At 37.7% G+C, this 17,085-nt stretch overlaps 1 protein-coding gene across 6 annotated transcripts in view; it reads left to right on the top strand.

The window, feature by feature from the left end:
- Pms1 (PMS1 homolog 1, mismatch repair system component) overlaps positions 1-17,085 on the top strand; it is a 107,512-nt gene that overhangs the window by 78,472 nt on the left and 11,955 nt on the right. For 4 of the 6 annotated variants that reach the window (XM_052192169.1, XM_052192167.1, XM_052192171.1 and 1 more), the window contains 4 exons: positions 1,517-1,633; positions 13,020-13,142; positions 13,384-13,527; positions 13,706-14,571. In XM_052192169.1, the coding sequence (XP_052048129.1) occupies positions 1,517-1,633; positions 13,020-13,142; positions 13,384-13,527; positions 13,706-14,571 (1,250 nt within the window). The remainder of the gene's footprint in view (positions 1-1,516; positions 1,634-13,019; positions 13,143-13,383; positions 13,528-13,705; positions 14,572-17,085) is intronic. The other 2 variants (XM_052192173.1, XM_052192168.1) reach the window with 1 other exon arrangement.

The following is a 17,085-nucleotide window of genomic DNA, read 5'->3' as shown; positions in this document are numbered from 1 at the left end:
GCACAGCTTGGTTCACTCATCCTTTCTTTCCCTTTCTCTTTCTTCCCTGTCTTTCTATATCCCTACCCTGTGTGTAATAAGCCTCTTCCTCCATTTTTTATAATTTTCAGAAAAAAAAATTATAAAACTCCCAAAGAGTATACAGGTTTATTGAGTTGCCAAAGTTCTACATTGCATTGAGAAGCTAAAACCTTCTTTTTCTGACACTGGTTGTGTTTTTCTGCATGGCATAAACAACTGAAAGACTACCTCAGCTGGGCAACACACACACACACATACACACACACACACACACACACACACACATGATGAACTTACATGCCTCAGGCCTCCGCAACAACATGCAAGTGTACCCCTCTGCCTCCAGTAGTGCCCTATCACTCAGAGATCTTGAGGGAAATGCATGGCCCTATTATTTCGCCACTACCCAAATTATTGCAGTTTGGCCCTGCTTGCACTTCTAGAACTGGGGCCACTCTCCTGACTATTAAATACAGCGGTCACAGTGGTCACTTCTTTGTTGCCGCAGAGAAAGAACTGCTTGCTGTCAAAGACTCTTCTGTGCATGACACTGTCCTGTCTCTCCTCTTCACTCGCTGTGACCACTCCAGTTCCCTTACCCTCTTCTTGTCCCCAGGATGCTGATAATGTTTTCTCGTAAGTTCCTCAAATATTTTCATCAGGACTTACAAGAGACTGGGTGAATAGTTGGTGGATGGGTGAATAAATGTTTTCTATATTGACAAATTCTTGAGTGTTTTCAACTCTAATTAAACATAGCAACCTTTGGGCTAGTCTCTTGATTGTGTCTCTTGATCTACCTACAATATGCAATAGTAAAATGGATCTGCTCACTATGCAGCATTTATTTATGTGAGATTCAGTATTTATGTCAGAAACGTTCTCTGTTTATTAAAACAGAGTACCAGAAAACGTCATTTTAAAGTACTTTTTTTTTTTCAAATTTTTACAACGGTTTAATTATTGACAGTAATCCTGTAGCATAACTGTCAGTTTTGGGAGGAGGGGGAGAAACTTTAACTGTACATATACTTTCTATAGTTTATATAGTTTCTATTCTAAAAGTTAGAGAGAGAGTATTTTATGAAATTGTAAGGAAAGGACTGGGGGTTGATCAGGTTACACATTTCTTTTGTTTGTTTGTTTGTTTGTTTGTTTTTTATTTGTTTTTTCTTTCAAGACAGGGTTTCTCTGTATAGCCCTGACTGTCCTGGAACTCACTCTGTAGACCAGGCTGGCCTCAAACTCAGAAATTCGCCTGCCTCTGCCTCCCAGAGTGCTAGGATTACAGGCATGTGCCATCACCGCCCAGCTTGGTTACACATTTCTGCATGTACAGCTTAAAATGTAGAACCAGGGTTTGTTCTTTTAGAGCGTAGCTCATGAGTTCTTCTGAATGACAGAGTAAACATCGAGGATACATGCTAAGTATGTAAACACTGTGAGGTTTTGAGTTCACTCAATCTTAAATGCATTTATGTTTTCTTGTCCCCAGGCAGTTATTTGGCAGAAAAGCAGAGTTCCAGATCACAGGATGGCTCTAATGTCAGTTCTGGGAACTGCTGTAATGAGCAACATGGACTCTGTTGAGCAGCACTGTGAAGAATCTCAGGTACACTGCAGAATTTACCTTTCACAACTCTCCCTCATGGTGAGGTGGTCAGTAAGAAGTGTTGTAAGGCAAACAATAGAATGCAAAGCTGACCTTCCCGGTCTCGGCCTGTTACCTTTTTATTTACGTTGATTTTTTTTTTTTGAAAATTAATTTTCAATTTAGGATCTTCTCTTTACATTATAGAAAAGAAGGCTAGATCTTGTTCGTCCTTTATTTGTCTTTCTGCCTTGCCCTCTGTTGGTCTTTCAGCTTTAGGTAGTGCCGTTTGGCTCTGTGCTGCCAGATGATGCTACCTCCCTTAACTTGCTCCTCCTTCCTAATATCATCAGCTGTGTGTGTGTATGTACACACATACACATATACATACATATACACATACATTGTTCTGGGCATTGAACCTGAACCTGGTGTGTACAACAGTTACTATTACACTGAGCTATCTTCCAAGTCCCTCTTCTACCCCCCCCCCCCATTTTATTTTTCAGTCATGTCTTGGTATGTTGCCCAGCATAGGTTTGAACTCTGTAGAACTTAAGAGAACTTAGAGTTTCAGGCTTGGGCTGCCAGCCCTGGCTTTATCTATCATATTTCATATGTAATTTTCTTTCTCAGAGATTGGGGTCTAACCTAGCACCTCACACCAGTGGTGGGCCTTCGATCACTGGGCTCTGCGCCCAGCCCTCTAGGCTTGTATTATGTTTATGTGCTTATTTGTTTCCATCTTTGTTCTAAACATTAATTATAAAGACCTAATTAATTCTAACCTTAGATGGAATATAATTATAACTATACAAAATCAATACAAATCCCAGTATTACACTAGGATTGCATTTCCTCTTTAAAGGTCCAGTATTTTCTCTCTTGTATCTCACAAATGAGAATATTCATTCCTACTCTACAACCCAAATATATTATCCTTTGTTATATTCCCATCAGTTACTCAAAGCTTAAATTGTTTTTCCCCCTCTTTGTGTCTTATGTGTTCTACTGCATGTAAACTCTTACGTTTCCTAAAGATCCTAATGGTCATGGAACGTGTCTTTTCTTGTCTTTTTCATTCCAACATTCTTTCTGCCTCCTCTTGTGTAATGGCCCCTGAGCCTTAGCGGGGTAATACAGCAGTTTTTTTAGGCCCAACACAGCACCAGCACTTACTCTTGTCATTTTTGTGGAGTTTTGTATTATCATCCACTGCAGTAAGCTTCTCTGATGAAGTCTAGATGCAGCACAGTCCAGGAGTACCAAGTCCAGGTACCAGTCCAGGAGTATTAGAAAGCAGTTTGACAACATGGCCTTATTTGATTCTTTGGAGTCCAGCTTTTTGAGTTCTTTGTATATATTGGATATTAGCCCTCTATCAAATGTAGGTAAAGATCCTTTCCCAATCTGTTGGTTGCCATTTTGTCCTATTGACAGTGTCCTTTGCCTTACAGAAGCTTTGCAGTTTTATGAGGTCTCATTTGTCAATTCTTCGTCTTAGAGCAAAAGCCATTGGTGTTCTGTTTAGGAAATTTTCCCCTGCGCCCATGTGTTTGAGACTCTTCCCCACTTTATCCTCTATAAGTTTCACTGTGTCTGGTTTTATGTAGAGGTCCTTGATCCACTTGGACTTGAGCTTTGTAGGTCGATTTCTATTTTTCTACATGCTGACGTCCAGTTGAACTAGTACCATTTGTTAAAAATGCTGTTTTTCCCCCCACTGGATGTTTTTAGCTCCTTTGTCAAATATTAAGTGACCATAAGGGTGTGGGTTAATTTCTGGGTCTTCAGTTCTATTCCATTAATCTTCTTGCCTGTCTCTGTACCAATACCATACAGTTTTTTATCACTATTGCTTTGTAATATAGCTTGAGGTCAGGGTTAGTGATTCCCCCTGAACCTCTTTTATTGTTGAGAATAGTTTTTGCTATCCAGGTTTTTTCTTATTCCAAATGAATTTGCAAATTGCTCTTTCTAACTCTATGAAGAATTGAGTTGGAATTTTGATGGGGATTGCATTGAATCTATAGATTGCTTTCACCAAGATGGCCATTTTTACTATATTCATTGTACCAATCCATGAGCATGGATCCTTACATCTTCTGAGGTCTTCTTCGATTTCTTTCTTTACACCTTCTGAGGTCTTTCTTCAGAGACTTGAAGTTTTTGTCATACAGATCTTTACTTGTTTGGTTAGAGTCACAACCAGGTATGTAATATTATTTCTGACTATTGTGAAGGGTGTCATTTCCCTAATTTCTTTCTGTTTATCCTTTGAGTATAGAAAAATCTACTGACTTGTTTGAGTTAATTTTATATACAGCCACTTTACTGAAGTTGTTTATAACCTATATGAGTTCTCTGGTGGAATTTTTGGGGTCACTTAAGTATACAATCATATCATCTACAAATAGTGATATCTTGACTTCTTCCTTTTCAGTTGTATCCTTTTGACCTCCTTTTGTTGTGTTTAACCCACATAAGTTCTTTTATGTTGACAATAGTTTTCGCTATCCTGGGTTTTTTGTTAATTCAACTGAATTTGAACATTGCTCTTTCTAACTCTATGGAGAATTGAGTTAGAATTTTGATGGGGCTTGCATTGAATCTGTAGATTGCTTTTGCAAGATGACCATTTTTACTATATTAATCCTGCCAATTAATGAGCATGGTGATCTTTCCATCTTCTGGGGTCTTAGATTTCTTCAGAGACTTGAAGACCTACAGATCTTTCACTTGTTTGGTTAGTCACACCAAGATACTTTATATTGTTTGTGATTATTGTGAAGGGTATCATTTCCCTAATTTCTTTTTTAGCCTGTTTATCCTTTGAGTATAGGAAGGCTACTGAATTGTTTGAGTTACTTTTATATCCATCCACTTTGCTGAGGTTGTTTGTCAGCTGTAGGAGTTCTCTGGTGGAGTTTTTTGGGTCACTTAATTGTACTATCATATCATCTGCAAATAGTGATATTTTGACTTCTTCCTTTCAAATTTGTATCCCTTGACCTCCTTTTGTTGTCTAATTGCTCTAACTAGAACTTCAAGTACTATATTGAATAAATAGGGAGAGAGAGGGCAGCCTTGTTTTTAGTGGGATTGCTTCAAGTTTCTCTCCATTTAGTTTGATGTTGGCTGTCGGTTTGCTGTATATTGCCTACTGTGTTTAGGTATGGGCCTTGAATTCCTATTTTTTCCAAGAGTTTTAACAGGAAGGGATGTTGAATTTTGTCAAATGCTTTTTCAACATCTAATGAAATGATCATGCGGTTTTTTTTCTTTGAATTTGTTTATGTAGTGGTTTATATTGATGGATTTCTGTATATTGAACCATCCTTGCATCCCTGGGGTGAAGCCTAATTGATCATGGTGAATGATCATTTTGTTTGTCATTCTCACAAACAATGATCAGTTTGTGAGAATTTTATTGAATATTTTTGCATATTCAATATATCTATATTCATGAGGAAAATTGGTTTGAAGTTCTCTTTCTTTGTTGAGTGTTTGTGAGGTTTTGGTATCAGCATAACTGTGGCTTCATAGAATGAATTGGGTAGTGATCCTTCTTTTTCTATTTTGTGGAATAGTTTGAAGAGTATCGATATTAGGTCTTCTTTGAAGGTCTGATAGAACTCTTCACTAAACCCATGTGGTCCTGGACTTTTTTTGATTGAGATACTTTTAATGACTATTTCTATTTCTTTAGGGGTTATTTGGGAATATTTAGACGGGGTATCTGATCCTGACTTAACTTTGGTACCTGGTATCTGTGTAGAAAATTGTCCATTTCATCCACATTTTCCAATTGTGTTGAGGCTTTCCTCAGTTTGTGTTGTTACATGCCTCTTTTCATTTTTGATTTTGTTAATTTGGATACTGTCTCTGTGCTCTCTGGTTAGTCTGGCTAAGGATTTATCTATTTTATTGATTTTTCTCAAAATACCAGCTCCTGGTTTAGTTGATTCTTTGTATAGTTTTTTGTTTGTTTGTTTGTTTGTTTCTCCTTGGTTGATTTCAGCCCTGATTTTGATTATTTCCTGCTGTCTACTCCTCTTGGGTGTATTTGCTTCTTTTAGTTCTAGAGCTTTCTGGTGTGCTGTCAAGCTGCTAGTATATGCTCTTGCCAGTTTCTTTTTAAAAAGGAGCTATGAGTATTCCTCTTATCACTGCTTTTATTGTGTCGCATAACTTTCTGGTATGTTGTGGCTTCATTTTTATTGAATTCGAAAAAGTCTTTAAATCTTTCTTTATGTCTTCCTTGACAGAGTTATCATTGAGCAGAGCATTGTTCAGATTCCCTGTGTATGTGGGCTTCCTATTGTTTTTGTTGTTATTGAAAACCAGCCTTAGTCCATGGTGATCTGATAGGATACATTGAATTATTTCAATCTTTTTGTATCTGTTGAGGCCTGTTTTGTTATCGATTATATGGTCAATTTTTTGAAGGTACCATGAAGTGCTCAGAAGGTATATTCTTTTGTTTTAGGATGAAATGTTCTATAGATATCTGTTAAATTCATTTGGTTCATAACTTCTGATAGTTTCTACTGTGTCTCTGTTTATTTTGTGTTTTGCTGATCTGTCCATTGATGGGAGTGGGGCGTTGATGTCTCCCATTATTATTGTGTGAGGTGCAATGTGTGCTTTGAGCTTTAGTAAAATTTCTTTTATGAATTTGGGTGCTCTTGCATTTGGAGCATAGATGTTCAGAATTGAGAGTTCTTCTTGGTAGATTTTTCCTTTGATGAGTATGAAGTGTTCTTCCTTATCTTTTGTGATGACTTTTGGTTGAAAGTCAATTTTATTCGATATTATAAAGGCTAAACGAGCTTGTTTCATTTGAGCATTTGCTTGGAAAATTGTTTTCCAGTCTTTTACCCAGAGGTACTTTCTGTCTTTGTCACTGCCATGCAAAATGCTGAGTCCTGTTTACTTATCCAGTCTGTTTACTTATCCTCTCTGTCTGTTTATTGGGGAATTGAGTCCATTGATGTTAAGAGATATTAAGGAACAGTGATTGTTGCTTTCTGTTATTTTTGATTTTTTTTTTTATGTTTGTGTGGCTATCTTTTGGATTTGTTGAAAGAAGATTACTTTCTTGTCATTTTTAGGATGTAGTTTCCCTCCTTTTGTTGGCGTTTTCCATCTATTATCCTTTGTAGGGCTGGATTTGTGGGAAGATATTGTATAAATTTGGTTTTATCATGAAATATCTTGGTTTCTCCATCTACAGTAATTGAGAGTTTTACTGGGTATAGTAGTCTGGACTGGAATTTGTGTTCTCTTGGGGTCTGTATGACATCTGTCCAGGATCTTCTAGCTTTCGTAGTCTCTGGTGAGGAGTCTAATGTAATTCTGATAGGTCTGCCTTTATATCTTACTTGACCTTTTCCCCTTACTGCTTTTAATATTTTCTTTGTTTTGTGCATTTGGTGTTTTTTGCTATTATGTGACAGGAGATTTTCTTTTCTGGTCCAATCTATTTGGAGTTCTATAGGCTCCTTGTATGTTTATGGGCATCTCTTTCTTTGAGTTAGAGAAGTTTTCTTCTACAATTTTGTTGAAGATATTTACTGGCCCTTTAAGTTGGGATTCTTCGCTCTCTTCTATATTTTCCTTAGGTTTGGTTCTCATTGTGTCCTGGATTTCCTGGATGTTTTGGGTTAGGAGCTTTTTGCATTTTGCATTTTCTTTGACTGATGTATCAATGTTTTCTATGTTATTTTCTGCACCTGAGATTCTCTATTCTGTCTCTTGTATTTGTTGATGATGCTTATGTCTTTTACTCCTTATCTCTTTCCTAGGTTTTGTATCTCCAGTGTTGTCGCCCTTTGTGATTTTTTTTTTATTGTTTCTATTTCCATTTTTAGATCCTGGATTTATTTTGTTCAATTCCTTTCCCTCTTTGGTTGTATTTTCCTGTAATTCCTTAAGGGATTTTTGTGTTTCTTTAAGGACTTCTACCTGCTTACCTGTATTCTCTTATATTTCGTTAAGAGAGTTATTTATGTCCTTCTTAAAGTCCTCTATCGTTATTATCAGATGTGATTGTTATTCAGTGTCTTGCTTTTCTGGTGTAGTAGGAGAACTGGGTTCTAATGATGCCAAGTAGCTTTGGTTTCTGTTGCTTGTGTTCTTGCCCTTGCTCTTGCCATCTGGTTATCTCTGATGTTAGTTCCTTTTATTGTCTCAGACTGTGGCTTGTCCCTCCTGCAAGCCTCTACGTCAATATTCCTGGGAGACCAGTTCTTTCTGGGAGGAATTTAGATATGGAGAGCTGTGTACAGTGTCAGCTCTGGGGTGGAGACAGAAACCAGAAGGATCCTATCCCCAGCTTTTCCTTGGTTCCTGTATCCTGAGGGTTCTGGGAGGGACCCTCTGAGGAGCAGTGGTATTTTTACCTGCACTCACTGGCTTTTCTGCACTCCTGGTAGGCTAGCTCTCTATAGGCACTATTTGGGTATGGAGCCCTGTGGCACAGGATCAGCTCAGGGCGCTGAAGGAAACCAGAAGGCTCCTTTCCCATGCTGCACATTGGTTCTCGTATCCTGAGGGTTCGGGGCAGGTCCCTTCCTGCTGAAGTGGTGGTCTTACCTGTGCTCACAGGCTTTTCCACACTCCTGGGAGGCTAGTTCTCTCCAGGTGCTATTTGGGTATATCACCTTTCTTTATTTTAATTTCAAAGACAAAGTTAAATTAATTATAATTGATTTGTGTACATTGTCACTATGTAGGCTAATAGTTTTGGGCATCACATGGAAATTTGTTAAGATTAGTATCAAATGCTAGTTCTTAAGTCAGCTAGGCAGATCTATAGTTTTACCTAGTCCTTATACTCAGGTGTGGAAAGCAGTTGTCTAGACTTTATTAGCTGTGATTCAGTATGTGGCTAGGATTCTCATGAGTCAGTCCTGCAGTGCGTAAGTTTTTTCACTGTTTTGAGACATGACCAGATAATTTTTTTAAATTTGATTTTTGTTTTTTGTTTGTTTATTTGTTTTATTTTGATTTGTTTCCCCTGGTTTTAGAGACAGATTTATATAAAGACCTCTGGTAATCTCTCATAGACAACAGGATTTTGCTGTGTCTTCACATGCTTATTTTGGCATGGAAGAATGTATAATACATGTGTTAACAATGTTCTAGTTCAAGTGCTGAAGAGTGTCTGCTAACTTTGGAATGTCTGTACGCAATCGCAGTCCGATCTCTCTGCTGTTCTTTCTTTGCGTCATGCAGTTGTTTCTGTTCCACCAGCCATCCGTCCACACACCATACTCTGGCTTGTATTCTTGACTTTTCTAATGTCAGAATTTCCTTCTGTGCTTTCTCATTCTTGGTCAAAACCAATCCTATCTCCCCCGACCCCCACTGCTCCTGGCTGTGACCTCTCTCTTTTTTTCTGTCCCCCAGTACTTATCTTTAATTGTAACATTTACCAACCATGTTTCTCCTTTTGGACTAGAATGACACGTATGTTGGCCATTGAGAATGCTGGATATCTACATATCTCTTCCCTTTGTGATAAGGGTCTCTTTTGTATGTGTTTGACTCTAGGAAGAATCTTTATTATGGATAGCAATGCCCCTGAGTTCTGGTTTGAAATTTTTTGTTAGGTTGTCAGATTGTCCTTTTTGACATCTGTCCTCTCATTAATATTTTTAGCTCTACTTCAAGGTGAGAGAATGTCTTATTGCCACCTGATTTTTTATTCCTCAAACTGTATTTTTCAGAACTTGGAACATGTTTTCATTTTTTTCTAAACATTATTCATAGCTATCCCAGCTTGCTTACTTACGTTCTGATATAATTGATGCTGTTTATTTGGTTTAGAACCATGTTACAACACTTAAGTTCAGAATCATTTCCAATATTCTGTCATTTCCATTTTTTCTGACAGAAGAGTTTTATTCACCACAATTTTATGTGGCTTGAAACTTGTATTTGCAAGATTAGGGATCGTGGTTTGTTTCTGTTGTTCTCCATGCTTACACTCTAACAGTCCAGTGCCTACCTCTTCCCTAGTCCCAGTGTGAAACCAGTGTTAAGTTGTAGTTCATGCCTCATCCTGCCAAGACTCCCAGACTCCTCCCTGACTGCAGCTTGTCCTAGCCTGGTCCTTGGTCTTCCTGTGACCTTGGCAAGCAGCCATAGACAGTGGTCACAATATGTAAGTCATTTTGTTTCTTCCAGGGAGCCATTATGTGAGCTCCATGTTCCAGGTTGTAAGACTGATTTCAATCCTCTGCTAGGTTCTAATTTCCCAATGAGGCATCCTGTCTCTGATCTTATCACTTAAGACCTCTTCCTCCAGCTGGCACTCCCCATTATGTAGATTACACATACAACTTTACCTTTGCCTGTCATTTATGGTGTCAGTTCTTTTGAAATTAAACATTGGTTTTTATCACCCCTATATCGTTTGCATCGATGAGAAGAGTTTTCCACATGAACTTGTTCCACTATCTTGACCAGAGTATTTAAGAGATGACATTGGTATTTATGTAGGATTTAGATATGTTTGTGTGATATTGTGGAGCTTTGCTGGAAAAGAAAAAGACAAAGGTTAGTAGATTAGTCAGACTTACGCTGTTATAATTAAGGTAAAGAACAGAATTGTCTGACAGACTATGACTCTAGTATGGTATATAATAGAAAAGTTCACAGATGGACAGTGGGGTAAAAACTAAATAACATATCTTACAACATTTTAATGTGCTAAATTCGGTTTTTTTGACAGCGCAGGAAGTAAGTACAACTTTGCTATATTAGTATCAGTGGTGGGTAGCTATTAGAACTAGGGATGAGATTGAAAGTACTCCGATTAACTACAGAGTAAAAGAGCCCCAATGATGGAGTTTAGGGGACCATGATCATCCTTAAAGGATAAAAATTAAGGAAAGAGCACAGTTAATCAGACTGATGAGGACATGTCTCAAAAGAGGAAGAAGGAAGTCGGTTCATAGGAGGATGGTTCTTAAAGGGGTTGCTGTTGAAGTCAGGCCTGCATAGTCAAAAGGAAGACTTGCATTAGTTATTGAGAGGGAAGCCAGTTTGCTGGGTGTTTGTTGTTCTTTGAGGCAGGGTCTTACCACATAGCCCCATCTGGCCTGGAACTTGCTGCATTGCTGTGAAGATTAGGCTAGTGTCAAAATTCTGCCCTCTTAATTGCTGCATTAAAGGTGTGCCACGCCATGCCTGGCGAGAGACTCTAGTTTGTAAAGAAGACTGGAGGAGAGGAGAGAAGTCTACTTGAGAAGCAGCTGAAAGGGTGGAGTTTATTGTATTTGAGGGGTTTTTCTTTTTCTCTTTAGGTTGATGTACAGAATCTCATATGGCCTACCAGACTGTTTCCTTATTGAACCCCCTGATTTGGGGGGGGGGGGGAGGTTATTGTTCTTTTTCTATGAAGTAATCTGATGTTTAATTTATATAACATTATATGCACGCGACTTCTTGACTCTCCCATGTAACTTTGACATGGTTTGTTAGGTTTTAAGATTGTCTTCATTTTTAAAGCTCAGTGTCTACAAGTCATAGTAGTTACACAGTTGCAATCAGAGTGGTGTAAAAGGAAATCCCTGGTTCTTTGGGCTCCTTCATTTTAAGGCACAGGGGACACTTTTCTTCTTTCTTTTCTCTCCTTATCTATGTATTTTCTTTAATCCAAACACTCAGTAAGTCCTCCAGAGGCTAAACAGACTCTCCTGGTACCCAGCAGGTGCTTGAAGAAGTGTCTCATGTTACATGGTAAATTATACAGCCATTTATAAATGCTGTGAAGTTTTACAGTTAATTAAGTGGTATCATCTTGTAATGGATTATCCAGATTTATTAATTTATTTTTCCAAATTGGTACACATTGGCACTGTGACAGTAATGCACTTAGTGTTCTAAAATTGGTATTGCATTGCCTTAAGCACTTACTCTCAAGAGCGGGGATAGCCATAGACATAGGTGACAGCCTACGGGTTTTGTTGTTACCAAGTGTCATGGTTACCGCTCGGCTATAAATAACACCTTACTCCTTACCCTAAGCTTAATGTTTACCTTTAGAGTTGCTCATTGGGTTCACCTCAAGTTTGTATTTCATAGAAGGTTATACAACAAAATATGCAAGCATGTGTCTGCACAAACACCATGAATGCAGAGTAGGAGGAAGGGGACAATGAATGAAACCTTAACAATTGGAAGCCTTCTAATCTCTTAAATCACTCTTTCCTTCTGGTCAGCTTTTCTAGTATCTTTCAGTTTCTTCCTTCTCTTGATATATTTGTAGACTAGAGAAAAGTACAGTGTGTAAATAATCACCAAAAAAAAATTTTTTAGTGAAGTTCTGTGAGCAATCTCAGAGATAACTTATAGTATACTACCAGTATTTAGCCATGAAGGAATTAGAGTTAATTCAAAGTAAACATTTCTTTCTTAAACACAGCAATGAAAACCCAGTACAGTTAGCTTCAAAAATATTAAGAACAAAGAAATGGCTACTTTTCGTGGGATATAATAGTTGAAGAGAAAAAGACAAACAGCCAGTAAGGGGAAGGGGGTGAAGTCACTGTATGAGGAAAGACATTTTAAAATAAAACAAGGTAAGGGTATTTGTCCCGATAGTTAAAAATGTAAAGCAAGAGCCATAAATAAGAATTTTTTGACTGGTTTAGTACTCTTAAATAGTTATTCAGTATTAATTCTTAAGGCATGCTTACCAGCATGTATATAACCTAAAGTTACAAGTTTCATGTGTTATTTTATTTATTTTCTTTTTTTGTATTTTATATAGATAGTTATAATATAAACATACATATGTGAAATATGAGGTAATTGGATAGATAGATGATAGATTGATAGATGAAAGATAGATAGATAGATAATATTACCACTTTGATAAAACAATAAGAAATTAATGCTAAAAATCAATCCATTTCACAAGTATTTCTCCAACTCTAAGTGAATTTTTGAACTTCTCTGGAAATATTCCAACAAGTCAGTTTACCTAATCTATCATAATCTCAAGTAATAAATAAATAACTGCTGGACATATATAACACTTAAAATATCTATAGAGATGATAATGTATTATTTTAAAATCTAGAACTTAATTTTATGAAAAAAGTATATAACATTTGTTTGCCTTTAATTTTATATAAACAAACACCTCAACATTTTCAAATTGTCTATGTAAAACTTGTAAAAAATGAAGTTTTCTATCTTTTTTTTAATGATTAGTCATAGTGGAGATGGGATGTGGGGTTTCTGTGGAGAAATTCAGAAAGGGGATAACATTTGAAATGTAAATAAATAAAATATCCAATTTTGTATACTTTCTAATACACTGTAGACAATCAAACCTCTAGAACTTTATTGTTGACGTTACACCTTCCATACTTGTGTATTACAATTGTAGATTTACCTAAGTGGATTCTTTCCAAAGCGTGATGCAGACCACAATTCCACAAGTCTTTCAACCCCAGAGAGAAGTTTCATCTTTATTAATAGTCGACCAGTACATCAAAAAGATATACTAAAGGTAATCATTTCTAGTACAAAAATACCCCTTGGATTAGGAATTTAATATATTTTAAATGAATGTTGCTTTTTCTGAATTGTATTTTATGTGTATGGGTATTTGTCCTGCAAGTGAGTCTGTACCACGTGCCTGGTGCCATGGAGGCCAGATGAGGGCATCGGATCTCCTGGAGCTGGAGTTCTTATTTAAAGCTGGCAATAACAAGATATTTCTGTCTTTTATTCATTGCATATATTTCTAGTTAATCCGACGCTATTATAATCTGAAGTGCCTAAAGGAATCTACCCGCTTGTACCCCATTTTCTTTCTGAAAATTGATGTTCCATCAGCTGAGGTGGATGTAAATCTAACGCCTGATAAAAGTCAAGTGTTATTACAGAATAAGGTAATCTTTTTCAAATAAAGTTCTATATGTAATTATATATGTAATTATGCTATACATTTATGCAGTCCTAACTGTTCCCTTATTAAAAATGACTTGGTTTTTTAAAATTTTTGTTATTATTTTTGATATTGCCCTTTTTCACAGTATCCCTCCTAATATTTGTTCATTATATTTTTAGGAATCTGTTTTAATTGCTATTGAAAATCTGATGATGACCTGTTACGGACCATTGCCCACTACCGAGTCTTATGAAAATAACAGAGTAGATGTTTCCGCAGCCAACATAATTGTTAGTGAAACAGCAGAAACAGATGTGCCTTTTAATAAAATGGAATCATCTGGAAATAATTATCCAAACGTTGATGCTTCGGCTATTCACTTCCAAAAGGATGAATCTAGAAAAAACATTGATCACCATTTAAATGAACAGACAAATATAGGCAATCATTGTGATGGTCATCTTAGTGGTGAATATTCTCACATTAATAAGGACACGCTTCAAAATATCCCTATGAATAATTTATCAACAGAGGCTAATCAGAGTGAACACAGAGAGACCCCCTCTGTAGGTTCTGTTGAGTATATCCAAGGAGAAAATGACAGGAGTGGTACCCCCCCAGGAGGACGTGGGGGGGATGGGAGAGAAGCGCACCCTGAGAAAGCTCTGGAAATCTGTGCAGATGAGTGGAGCAAAGGAAATGTGTTTAATTCAATGGGAGAGAACATTGAACCTGTGAAAATTTTAGTGCCACAAAAGAGCTTATCGTGTAAAGTGACTAATAGTCACCCAAGCCTTGAAGCAGAGAATCTCAGTGATGGTCCTTGTAGCAGAACATCGAATGTAATCGATAACAGATCTGGACAGCTTACAGCCTATGACTTAATTAGCAATCGAGCAGTCAAGAAGCCCATGTCAGCCAGTGCCCTCTTCATTCAAGACCGCCGCACTCAGTTCCTCGCAGAGAATCCCAAGACTGGTTTGGAGGATTTGACAGTACAAATTAAAGCACAGTGGGAGACACTGAGTGAAGAGGACAAACACAAGTAGGTCTCCAGAGCGCATGTGCCCAGATGCCCAGCTGTCTCCATTCTGTATGATTGACGGGTTCAAAGCTTTAGAAACTTCTCATTTAGGAAGAAAATGAAAAATGCTTCTTAGCTTCACTCAAGTATCTTTTTGGGTATCACTTTTTCCTTGTTGTTTTGGATAGGGGGTATTACTTTTTATTGTTATTTTCAAAATGTTCGTTGTGTTCTGTCTTGGTTATTTGATAGAAGCCTTTACTGCTTTCATCTCAGTTTGACTTTCCACTGTCTTATTCCTTTCTTTTCATTTATGTTAAAGAACTTCCCTGGAGCAGCATGTTTTCAAGCTTTTCAGTAGAACAGTTGAAGTGATAGTGTCTTCTTGTAAAAATTTGACTGTTTCTCTCTGTTAAATTGCTCTCTAAAATGACATGCACAGTAAAAAAGATTGTGCTGGAGTTTCAGAACCAAGTTAGCATATTACTGCCTATATAGTCAATATAGCATGTAGTATCTAAACCTTATTGGTAAGTTGTTGTGGATGTTTGAAGTATGTAAATAAGTGATCTGATCTGATTAAAATATTACCTTCAGATCTAAGTATATGTCTCAAAAAAAAATGTGATGGGTATACATAGCTAGCCTCCACTTGTGGGGATTTTCCCTAGGGAGATGTGAACAACCATGTACCCCTTCCTTGTAGGACACCAAAGACAAAACCAACATACAAATCCGCCAGAGTCCAGCTCAGGGAACCAGAAGTTTATTGGGCTTAACTAAAGATCATGGATGACAGTTTACTTACAGGATGCTCAGTAACTTGGGCAGAATGTGAGTGTGATGAAGAAAGATGGAGGAGTGGTGGCCAGGTCAGAGGAGAGATCTGCATGCCCCAGGATTAGCTAGAAGCTCAGTCAGTCCCTGCTGAGAAAGTAGGCCAGGGAATACCTAGGTCTTTTCTGGTTTTTAAGACCCTGTTTTTCTCTCCTTTACTCTAGAAGATCAAAATCCAGGTGTGAGCTTCTATCTCCCTGTCACATGGGAGAGGGACCCTCCAGTCAGTTGGTGTTAATTTGAGCTTTCATTTGCAATATATAAATATATTCCTACTTAAAATAACTAAGTGATGTTGCGATTTAGATGTTACTGAAAATGTTAAACTTTATAATTAACTGTAGCTTTTAGTCTCAGAAACATCCTTTGACTGACTGCTTAGTCAAATCACGGCACATACTTTCCATTTAAGATGCTACTAAGTCCCTTAATGGCATTAAATACAAAGGTAACATCTGTTCTTACTTAACATTTACCTAGTATTATTTTGAACATAACTTTTTTTATGTTTCCCAAGGAACTAATTAAATTGACTTCTTGAATAAATCAAAAGATTAGTACCATATGTGAAAATTTGCACATTGTAATTAATTACAAAAATGACCTTTATCCTGAACTCATTTTCCACCCCATAGGAAAAGTCTGGAGTTCTGATGTCTGAGAGCTAAAAATATACTTATTTCTAGTGCCTGTGAAAGTAAACTATTAAAGACCATGTGTTTTTTGTAACTAACCCATATGTTCGTGTTTTAGGGATAAGAGGACGAAAGTAACTTTCAAAACTATGAAAATGAAGAGCAAATGATGGCTAATGTCTATCTAGTTTACAATGAAGCAGACTTTTATTGCAATCTTATCCAGCTGATGTGTAGCATTTCTTTATTCGGAAGCATGTTCTGAGCATAGATTGTATACCATATTGTGCTCTGTTAGTTCATAGTCCCACTTTACAATACACAAATCAAATAATGTTCTATAGAATCTAAGCCTACAGAGACCTGAAATAATCTTAGTTCCCTAAACCCAAATCTAAAACTTAATTTAAAAAAAAAGTAAGTTTTATTTAATTATTAAACTTTTTAAAAATGTATTTTTCTTTCTTAATCCTTTTTTACAGTCTAGACTTGATCCCCTCCCAGTCTTCCCCCCCCACTCCCCATCTCGTACCGCCCCCCACCCCCAGTAAGATGTCCCCCTCCCCACCACCACTTCCTTACCAGGCCTCCACACTCCCTGGGGCCTCAAGTCTCTTGAGGGTTAGGTGCATCTTCTCTGACTGAGGCCAGACCAGGCAATCTTCTGCTGTAGATGTGTCAGGAGCCTGGTGTGTGCTGCCTGCCTGTGGTTGGTGGCTCAGTGTCAGAGATCTTGGGGTCCAGGTCAGTTGAGACTGCTGGTTTCCCATGGGGCCACCCTCCTCCTCAGCTTCTACCAGCTTTTCCCCAATTCAGTCACAAGGGTCCCAGGCTTCTGTTCATTGGTTGTATGCTGATATCTGCATCTGACTCTTTCAGCTACTTGTTGGGGCCTCTCAGAGGGCAGCCATGCTAGGCTCCTGTCTGCAAGCATACCATAGCCTCCCTTGAGCTGGATCCCAATTTGGGCCTGTCACTGGACCTCCTTTCTCTCAGGCTCTTCTCCATTTTTGGCCCTGCAGTTCCTTCAGACAGGAACAATTCTGGGTCAGAGCTTTTGACT

Source organism: Apodemus sylvaticus, chromosome 9, assembly GCF_947179515.1.
Source record: "Apodemus sylvaticus chromosome 9, mApoSyl1.1, whole genome shotgun sequence".
Lineage (NCBI taxonomy): Eukaryota > Metazoa > Chordata > Mammalia > Rodentia > Muridae > Apodemus > Apodemus sylvaticus.
Note: the sequence above shows the minus strand (reverse complement) of the source record. Positions and strands in the feature narration are given on the sequence as shown.